The 10728-nt window shown below is 26.6% G+C and overlaps 1 protein-coding gene across 2 annotated transcripts; it reads right to left on the bottom strand.

Annotated features, from left to right (window-relative positions):
* Positions 1-3189: 3189 nt before the first annotated feature.
* On the bottom strand, positions 3190-10449 carry LOC146720867 (aminopeptidase N-like). 2 transcript variants are annotated; one of them, XM_085487818.1, is made up of 12 exons: positions 10355-10449; positions 8858-9331; positions 8249-8707; positions 7906-8089; positions 7619-7775; positions 7438-7519; positions 6552-6952; positions 5706-5983; positions 4833-5026; positions 4418-4717; positions 3986-4055; positions 3190-3523 (listed from the first exon to the last, which is right to left on the bottom strand). In XM_085487818.1, the coding sequence occupies exons 2-12, from the start codon at positions 9328-9330 to the stop codon at positions 3359-3361; spliced, it is 2763 nt and encodes a 920-aa protein (XP_085343944.1). In that variant the 5' UTR covers position 9331; positions 10355-10449; the 3' UTR covers positions 3190-3358. The 2 variants fall into 2 exon arrangements, with proteins under 2 accessions (XP_085343944.1, XP_085343945.1); XM_085487819.1 differs by having other exon boundaries at positions 8858-9128; positions 10355-10402.
* Between the last annotated feature and the right edge of the window lie 279 nt (positions 10450-10728).

Here is a 10728-nt window from a genome sequence, read left to right as displayed (position 1 = left end):
TGAAGTATATTTTTTTAAATTTAATTTTTAATATATAAAAAACAATTAAAAATCAATATTGATGATAATAACATGTTTTAGCTGTAAACAAGTAGAATTAATTCGATATAATATCATAAAACGTATACAATAAATAAACACATACATATATGTATATATGTACAATATGTAAAATATATAAATGTGTTAATTTTTAATACCTTTAAAACCATAAAAACGTATACAATAAATATACACATACATATATGTATATATGTACGATATGTAAAATATATAAATGTGTTATCTCTCGTTGTCTTTTTTTATCTTCTTTTGGAGATTAATCAGAATAATGATCTGGAGCATATATCAAAGTTAAGACCATTGGGGCTAGAGGCCTTTTTGTATTTACCATTCCGTTTAATATTGATAAATGCCATAGGCGTCGTCAAAGTACATTCATAAATTTCTGCGAGCTATATCGATCCTATGGACATATTCGACAATGCGCAATTAGAATTCTACTGACAATTAGAACAACGACAGCGCGCGCAATTCTACAATTTTATATTAATAAATAGAAAACACACGAGCGCGCTACGTGCGCACCATTGTCTGATTTCTTTTAATGATTTTATTTATATATAATTTTACTTAATTTTATTTTGAATAAATGTCAATAACTATTAACCCTCGCGATGACAATCGCTCAATGCTATAATATATATTATACGTATCATTATGTTTCGAGCTCGATGAAAGCAACTCTATCTTTCTATCCTTTCCATCAGATTAATACATCCCACATATCCATCACGGTGCGCATCTCGCGCGGGACTGATTTTCATGCGGGGTATCGTCAGCGCGGGTCCGATGGTCACATGACCACTGGTCATGTGACCACTGGTCATGTGACCATCGGTCCCGCGTTCGCGATACCTCGCACGAGAAATACGAGAATCAGTCTCGCGCGAACCGCGCAACGTAACAGATGTATGGGGTATGGAGTTTCGCGTGAGTTTAATGAAAGCATAGATATTTGATCACAAAAGATTATTGTAGAAAATTTTATTTCTTTGTTCATATTTTCTTTTAAAGGTTTAAATATTGAATTTTTATGCATTGCGTAATTAATTAATATATTTTTATGTATTGATTGTAATAATAATTTTTTTATGCATCCATAATTTTTGAGATTTTATTATCAACGAATAATATAACTTTGCTTTGCGTGCATGATTATATTCGATTAAATTAAACGAAACGATATATATAATATACTACATATGTAAGTGTAGCATTTATAAGTAGATTTGTTAATACAGTAGAATATTACAAAAGTAAAAGTAATTGTGTTGACTCATAAATCAAATTCAGTTTTGTTATCAAGTTTAATTATGATTGGACATGGTCTAGTTGGGAAGCGACAAACATTACAAGTAAGCGCACAGATCACGTAAGACCAATTTTTATATTTTGACACATTATTAATTTATTATATCTCACTACTCATAGTGCGTTATGACAACAATAATTTCTCGCATACTAACGATGAAATCTATGGAATCGGCCAAACATCTCAATAGAGTGATCAATCCGTAAGAAATATACTGACGTTTTGTAATTTGACTTAACACGACATGCACTGATTCGGCGATAAAATTGCGACTTACAATCACTTATGATCATCTACTTTTAATTCCTATACTGAAGAAGACATTCGCGTGCGATCGAAACGTTTGTACTGTATTATCTTATATAGAATAAATACTTAGTTTATATCATCTAATAATGCTCGATTAGTTGGCCTTTTTATATATTAAAAATTTTATATTTTAATTTTGATTCTCGAATGTCTATTACGTACATAATTTTAATTTGCCGAATTTTAATTATGTATATAATTTTAATTTTTAAATTTCTATTATGTATCGGACAATACAAGCGCGCGCTTCGCAACAATGTTAATCGCGACAATCAATCAGTATCGCGGAAAAGTAGCAACATATTTGCGATAATTGGCTTTACATGCCTTTTTAGAAAGGGATTTGGAGTTTGCTTTTATGGTAGGTTTATTTTAATACAGAAACTCTGTCGCGTAGAAAAATGCATTATTATCAACCACCTGTAAATTCATTACCGCTTGCTTTAATGCATGAACATTAGATCGCGTCATGTTAATGTAGAAGTTATTAGTGTAATTATCGCGAGGAAGCAACAGGTCGCGTAAACGTTTACTATGTAATTCAATAATTAAAGACAATTAAAACACAGTTGAAAGTTAATAAGAGTAATCGTTTTTATTTAATAGTTTATAAATTTTATTTAATATCTTATGTATGAATATTTTTTAAATAATTGTTTATATCTCATATTTTATCAGTATTTCTCACATTTTCTTTGTCATTAAAACTCTTGTAAAACCTGCGTTTTTACTTGAGATTTTACAAATAAAAAATATTTATTTTGCATTCAGTAGTCCCTCAAAATATATAGTCTTTACGTTTATTTGTTATAATTAAATAAGTGAGACATATTTTTGCAAGAATTATATTTGTCGATTTATTTTGTGAAAAATGTGTATAATCTATATAATTATTGTTATTTTTATTAATTATATACATATATGTATTTATTGGCTTTACATGCCTTTTTAGAAAGGGATTTGGAGTTTGCTTTTATGGTAGGTTTATTTTAATACAGAAACTCTGTCGCGTAGAAAAATGCATTATTATCAACCACCTGTAAATTCATTACCGCTTGCTTTAATGCATGAACATTAGATCGCGTCATGTTAATGTAGAAGTTATTAGTGTAATTATCGCGAGGAAGCAACAGGTCGCGTAAACGTTTACTATGTAATTCAATAATTAAAGACAATTAAAACACAGTTGAAAGTTAATAAGAGTAATCGTTTTTATTTAATAGTTTATAAATTTTATTTAATATCTTTATGTATGAATATTTTTTAAATAATTGTTTATATCTCATATTTTATCAGTATTTCTCACATTTTCTTTGTCATTAAAACTCTTGTAAAACCTGCGTTTTTACTTGAGATTTTACAAATAAAAAATATTTATTTTGCATTCAGTAGTCCCTCAAAATATATAATCTTTACGTTTATTTGTTATAATTAAATAAGTGAGACATATTTTTGCAAGAATTATATTTGTCGATTTATTTTGTGAAAAATGTGTATAATCTATATAATTATTTGTTATTTTTATTAATTATATACATATATGTATTTTGTGCTTTGTATATTGTGTATAATAATTTTATATTACTGCATTATTATAAACTTAATTCAAACAGGACGTTATATTTTATATTTTACATATAAATGTAATAATTATTATTTATATTATTGATGCAATTAACGACTATTTTGCGATATAATATTTGTAGATAAGTTTAAATTTGTATGTTCTAACCACAAACGAATTTTGTTCACTATTGCCTCTGTCAGCTCTATATTTCGTTCTTGATGTTTTATGGTTTGTGGTACTTCCATTCCAAGATTATCTAGAAATGCTTTCATCTGAAAAAAGGGTTTTAAATATGTTATTACTTTAGAATGTAAAATATTATGCGCGACTCTTCACAAATTAATCGCATATATTTATGTTATTCTTCTTTAAATGTATACTGTATGTCTAAGCATGTTTTTACTTGTTTTTCAAATACATTTTAATGTTTTCATGAAAAAAAATAATTACATTGAAAATGACTAAAAAATTATTTTAATGTACATCTCTTATGGAAATTTATCACTAGTAAGTCCAAATAATCACTTTTATTTCGAGTACTTAAATTACTGTATATCAGTAATTTCAGTACTTGAAATAAGTGATTATTTGGACTTATTAGTGATAAATTTCCATAAGGGATATCGTTTATATATGTAATATAAAAAATGTAAAAAGCTTTGCAAAAAGCTAAAATATAAATTAATAGAAATCTTCCACATACTTATATTTTTTACTTTCTATTTACAAATTACCTTTTCAATTTGTTTTCTAGAAATAACATGCCAAGCAATATTATACAATAAACTCGTAGGATTATCAAGACTGTAACAAAAAGTTCAATATGTTAGAAATATAATAAACTAAATGTTTTTTATATGTTTGTATAAGTTACTTAAAAATTTGTGCATTTCTTCTAAATTATAGATAATAGAGAACAAATTAAAATAGTAATATAAAAATAGTAATAATTGCGTGTAAATAATATGGAGTTTCTGATTTTTACAATGTTTAAAAAAATAATTTTATATTAACAGTTTTATTTGTTGTCAAAAATCACCCTGTAATATTTTCTTGAGTTTTTTTTAAAAGAGAATTCTAATTGTAATGTTTTCAAATTTGTCTAATTCTCTTATAGAAAATATGTGTATAGCTTTTAAAATATTAAATATATATAAGATCATTACATAGTTGTAAGCTTATCCCAATGATTCATAGTAAAGTCTATCACCATATCGACGTTTGGGAAATCTCCATTTAATACGGAATAGATAACACGAAAAACATCATCTTTTGCAATTAGTGAATCTTCTAATAAGACCATATTTAAAAGTTTTGTGATAATAGTTAAATTCTTGGAATGTCCAAGACAGTATAATGTCGGTTCAGATTTGTTCATGTACTTGTATAACAATTTGTTCCAAATAGTTTCATTTGCCTGCTTTATTCCATTAAAGAATATCCACTCTTTTTTCTGAAATGAAGTACTAAAACAAAATTTTTTATATATATGTATATATAAAAATATATTATTACATATTATAATTGTTATTTCTAATAAATAAATCTTTTGTATATTTATTTCAAAATTTCCATAATTACGTATTTGCGAGCATGGGATTTTCCAAATATGTGATTAATTGAGCATGGGCTTCACGTAAACACAAAGGATGATCGTAGATGCATGCGTCATTAAGAATTGCATGTCTTGTTACTTTTGTGAAATAATCATCATTTGGACGATCTCGTGTACCTATAGTCTCTATCATATTATTCATCAAATCCGAAATATACGGCTGCAAGCATTACATAAATTTGATTAATTTTATATTATAAATTATGATTTAAAAAGTGGTTTAAAAATCTATTATTATCGAGATAATTAGAGATCGTGTTTTATTCAAAAAAAGGTAGTGTTTTTTAAAGCGATTTATAATCTTTGGAATAATTAAAGATTAATTTTATTTTTAATTTTGTATATGCATTTTGTATATGTTATCTGAAACATTATACATAAAGTCAGAAATAAATATTTTTATCGGCTCAATATAAAGAATATAAATATGATGTTTTCTAAATCGGCCAACAGAGCCAAAGCACGAAAAATTAATTAATCGGAACTGTATCTCTTGGTTTGAGATCACAAAGTTCCATATATAAATTAATCTCCAAACTTACATATGGAGAAATAGGCGCGAAAAATATAGGTCCAAAAAGTTGCTGAAGCGGGAAAGACGCGGGTTTGATTCCCGCTTCAGCGACTTTTCGGACCTATATTTTTCGCGCCTATTTCTCCATATGTAAGTTTGGAGATTAATTTATATATGGAACTTTGTGATCTCAAACCAAGAGATACAGTTCCGATTAATTAATTTTTCGTGCTTTGGCTTTGTTAGCCGATTTAGAAAACCTCATATTTATATTCATTATACATAAAGATTTTATAATATATAAAAAATGTTATAAATAACTTACTTTGAGCAATTCACCACCCCCATTGTAAAGGAAAAATGTGGTTACGTCCTTCAAACCTCGAAACATAGGATACCATGCTATGTAATCTATTTCACGTCGCAAATATTTTGTTATGTTCATGAAAATTCTGGGATCTAGTTTATGCGACAACATAAGATGGATTGCATCGTTAATTATTTGTGCACGATTCATTACATGTATTTTCGTGTAATTCTCGGAATCCAGATAGTTAGCGATTCTTAACCAGTTTGTTGGGTCATAATTTACGCGGTAGAAACCTGCAATGTAATTATTGTTAATATTAAAACACATATTTACACACACATAAAAATTTATATTTTATTATATTTTCAAACATATCAAAAATGTTTTAATTATTAGCAGCGATAATTAATTTTTTATGGTTGCTCTTTATATAGACAATTACGTTGTTATAAGTTTTTAAATATTTTATTGTATTTTTAATAATTGTAATCATTATCATTATCTATATTTTTTATGTTGTTATATACCAAATACTAAATATTTATATTAATGTCTGATTATTTACTTCTGTATAGAGGGTATGTATAGATAATTTTTAAATAAACTTACAAGAAATTTAATTTAATGTAGATATATAAATGTGAGTGCGTATGTTAAATTATATAATCTCAAGATATTTTAACTTTTCATAATAAGCCCATTATTTTTTTTATCAATATTTCTTTATATCTCTAATAACGTGCAATAATATAAGCATATATATAAATTTATATATATAAATATATATATATATATATATATATATATATATATAATATGTATAATAGTAAGTAAATTGATTTATAAGCAAAATTATTTTACCAGTTTGTTGAATATTAGTAATGATCCAATCTTCTGGATCGATATCCTCATCGATTATAAGCTCTTCAACTTCGGGTGACAACCAATGTGTAGCTAAAGTTGACGAGAAATCTGGATTCGTACGAGTCGCAAAATTTATTGGAACCCACCATTTCTTGTTCATAGCGGCTGTGTTATTACGATTTTTACGTGCATTCATTTTTTCATATGGTCGAAAATATTCCTGTGTGATTTTCGCCTTTCCATGTTGATCTCTAACCATTGTTACAAGTGGATACCCTTTTTGTCCAACCCAAGTGTCCATTATTTGTTGAATTTTAAATTTGTTTTGCGTCGTTGATTGTTCAAATGTATCTTGCAAAGCATTCCATAAATCTTCAGGGTTAGCTACGTCATATTTGCTAAGAATTCATATTTTACATAAATATTATGCGATTTCATTCATTCATTTATTTTCTATATGCATGTAGCATTATCTATTATAATTTTTATGAAAGATATTTGTTCTGTAGACAGAAAGTACTTATCCTATGTAAAATATTCTTATAACAAATTTTACTTATTTACTAAATTAAACTCTTTCAAACGCTAGTCGTAAAATAAATTGACAGAATTATTTTCGACAAAACTAGCAACTTTATTTACATTAAACATAACAGAATGTAAATTCTTTTTATTATTATAAAATTTTGATTTGTGACGTATATTTTATACATATTATATTATTTATAATAGTAATATTAGGAAAAGAGAAAGAAATAGAAAAAACCAATTGATGTGACTGTATTAATCACTTTCTTAGAACGTTATTTAAACAGTCTAATTCGAGAATTTATTTGTTGTAAATATATTTAATTTTATAATAAAAGTGCAATACTTTACTAACTGCTTTTCAAAATATTTAGCGAGTCCCATATGAAATACATTATCAGACAAGCAATGTGAAAGCATCCTCAAAAGTAGAGAGGCTGAAATAATAATCGTATTTATTAGAAAGAAGGAACTTTAATTAAAATATTTTTTAATTATAAATATTAATTTGATTTCTTTTGTTGAAAATATGTTACCTTTGCGATCGTCTGTTAAAGAAGATTTGAAATTAATTTCTTCAAGAGTATTAGGCTCCAAATTAAGAGGTCGTACGAATTCAAAACTATCGATTATTAATATTAGATTTAACATTTTTGATATTGACAATTCCATAAATTGCGAATCTTTATATATCTAAATGAGAAAATTTATTTAATATCTCTGCATACACACATGTAAAACATACATATGTACAATAATGCTGAAATTTAAATTATATATATAGCGATATATAAAGTTATTGTACAAACTTATTAACTTCTACCTTGTCAGTAATGTAATATTTGAAATATTCTGTAAGTCCTCCATTAATCCATATATGCGTCCACCAGGTCGGACTAACAGCATTACCGAACCATTGATGACTCGATTGATGAATGATATTGCTTGCAATTCTATATAATGTATCGATTGAATTACTATGTTCATCGTACAGTATTGTAGCTTCTCTGTAAATGCATTATATATACATAAAATTGTATAATTTTCAGAATTGTAAAATTCATGATTATCTGAACCAATGTGTTATTTAATATAACAATATTTTACGTTTTTGTGTATATATTGTTACATTTTATTACGCTTATAATATAAAGTGTCTATTATACTTGTAAGTAATAAGTCCCCAACTTTCCATAGCCTTATTGGAAATGTCAGGAAGCGCAACATGATCGATTTTGGCTACCCGAACGGAACTATGGTTGGTGTATCTTTCCAATTCGATCGCTGCTTTTTGGGCAACTTCGTGGGCGAAACTCGCCAAGGAAATTGCATTGCTTCTGCTCCAAACCCTGATAGTTCCATTGGAGTTCTTTATACTATGAAGATCGGAGACTAGGAAACTGACTAAGTACGTCGATATGACAGGCGTTTCTTCAAAGTGCGTCCATATTTTTCCATCATTTTCGTCGATTTCCGACTCCTCAGAAATTGGCATATTCGAAAGAACTGAGTAATTAGTAAAGTGTTTGATGGCAATCTTAAAAGTAGCTTTTAATGCTGGCTCGTCCCAGCAAGGAAAAGATGCGCGCGCGTAAGTTGCCATGAAACTTGTTCCAGCGAACCATCTAGAAAAATTTTAATTGTTATTAAATGTGTTAATTAATTGTACGTGCGTTTTTTCTTTAATTTTTCTTTATTTTTCTTTATTTATCATTATTTTTTCTATATATACATTTAAAATAAATAATATAAAAAATATGTATAATTTTACTTACACTGTATTTTTTGCATTGTTAATATAAGAACTTCTGTAGAATCCATATGATCTGTCATTTAGTACACCAGTAAATTTTAGATATAAAATATAATATCCGGTGAGCAGATTTTCATCGAACTCAAGGCTCAAAATTTCTGTTAGATTGTTATAATCGTACGCAGTAGGAACATAAAAATTCAATCCATCTTTGGCTTTTAGAAAAGTTGCATTTTTGTCTAGTATCAATTTCTTCGTATGCAACATTAGAGTTTGTGTGTTGCTCAAAATCTCTATGGAGACAAGCACTTCGCCATTAAATGTAAAGTTGTTTGGCACAAGATGCGGATTTAATTTAATGTCATAAAACAGCGGTTTTGTGTGATTAGGTAATCGATAATTTATTTTTTCGTTCAGGTTTGACGCTGGAATGATAGCAGTGTCTGCTACGATGAGCGTAAAAGCGCATATGCAGATAATTGTGTTCAATAACATTCTGCAAAAATAAAACAAAAAACCTAATTTTTTTAGATAAAAATCTATATGAGACGAAAGAAAAAAGAAAATATTTTCTTTATTGCAATTATGAGTTTATGTCACATGCCAATTTGTTTAAAATTATGAATTGTCGCGTCTTAATGCATAATTTTTAAAGATAATTTATACATAAGTAATTTAAATTTATGATCTAATAAGATATATTATACATTGTTAACAAATAAAGTCAGAATTTTGTTATTTACAATTTTATTTAATATTAATGTATTATATAATATTTACAAACTTTTTTAAAAGATATAGTAACAGATAAATAATCTATTACATTTAATATTTAATATTTTGAAAAGAAATTATGTGGATATTTTGCATATATACAAAAACACAGAAATAGAGTTTTATATCAACAGCTTGCATATTATAAATTATGATATTACATTTGTAATGTAGCAAGATGTTTCTGACAACCAATGTATATAGTCACATATTAATTAAGCGGATTAAGCATATTAAGCAATAGCGGTGGGTATCAAATTCAAGGCTGAGTTTAATATTATATATAATTTTCACAAAGAAATAGCAACTTGTAAAATAAAAATAATTTTGATTAAGCGGATAATCTATTAATACAACAATTATATTGGATTTAATTAATATGAGGTTTATATGACTTACGCATTAGTATCAAAATTATACTGATCTGTTATCAATTTTTAAAAAATTCGATCTATTTATTATTAATATTTTTACAATAAATAATGCACTGTTTCCTAATTATTATAATATTATTTTTGTATGATTTTTCTCAATTACAGATATGTTAGAATGTTGCATGATGTTGCCTCTTATTAAGATGTTAATTTAGAATAAACCAAATTTTTCAAAATTTATGAAGTTTTCAAAGGATTCCAGTTGTCATGCTTGGTTTCCTAACTTTTTTTGGAAGGAAATCAATGTGTTAAGTTTTTAAATTTATATAAATTGATGATTCTATTAAATCAAGTCTTTTTTGCGTACTTACGTTATTAGACGGGATTCCGTGACAGTGGTAGCTATTCAACTAATCGAGACAACTCCGGTTACCCATTTATAAGCCTCTTTGCTACAATTTCCAGAAGCATTTGACGCGCTAATAAAGAATGATTCTTTCAAAGAAGCAATGCAAAGCAAATAATTTTACCGACTATAACTTATGACATGATTTTGTATATATATGTATGAATTTTAATGTTATTAATAATATTTGCATTATTAATAGAAATAAGATAATCACTATTGAATAATAATGTTTGTAATATTCTACAAAATTAGGATTATTTGCAATGTAATTTAAATTATAAACTTGTAGCATTTAGCATGTGCAATAGGTATAATTTTTACAATTGATATAAAATA

The sequence above is a fragment of the Nylanderia fulva genome, unplaced genomic scaffold (assembly GCF_048542155.1).
Source record: "Nylanderia fulva isolate GAGA-0341 unplaced genomic scaffold, ASM4854215v1 Scaffold6, whole genome shotgun sequence".
Classification (NCBI taxonomy): domain Eukaryota; kingdom Metazoa; phylum Arthropoda; class Insecta; order Hymenoptera; family Formicidae; genus Nylanderia; species Nylanderia fulva.
The sequence above is the reverse complement of the archived record's forward strand: the minus strand, read 5'-3'. Positions and strand labels throughout refer to the sequence as shown.

Coding starts and splice junctions, on each gene's coding strand:
- LOC146720867 (XM_085487818.1), bottom strand. CDS start 9,330: ATGTTATTGAACACAATTATCTGCATATGCGCTTTTACGCTCATCGTA. Junction 7,520..7,618: donor TTTAACAGACGATCGCAAAG/GTAACATATTTT, acceptor TTATTATTTCAG/CCTCTCTACTTTTGAGGATG. Junction 6,953..7,437: donor GCTAAATATTTTGAAAAGCA/GTTAGTAAAGTA, acceptor ATGAATTCTTAG/CAAATATGACGTAGCTAACC.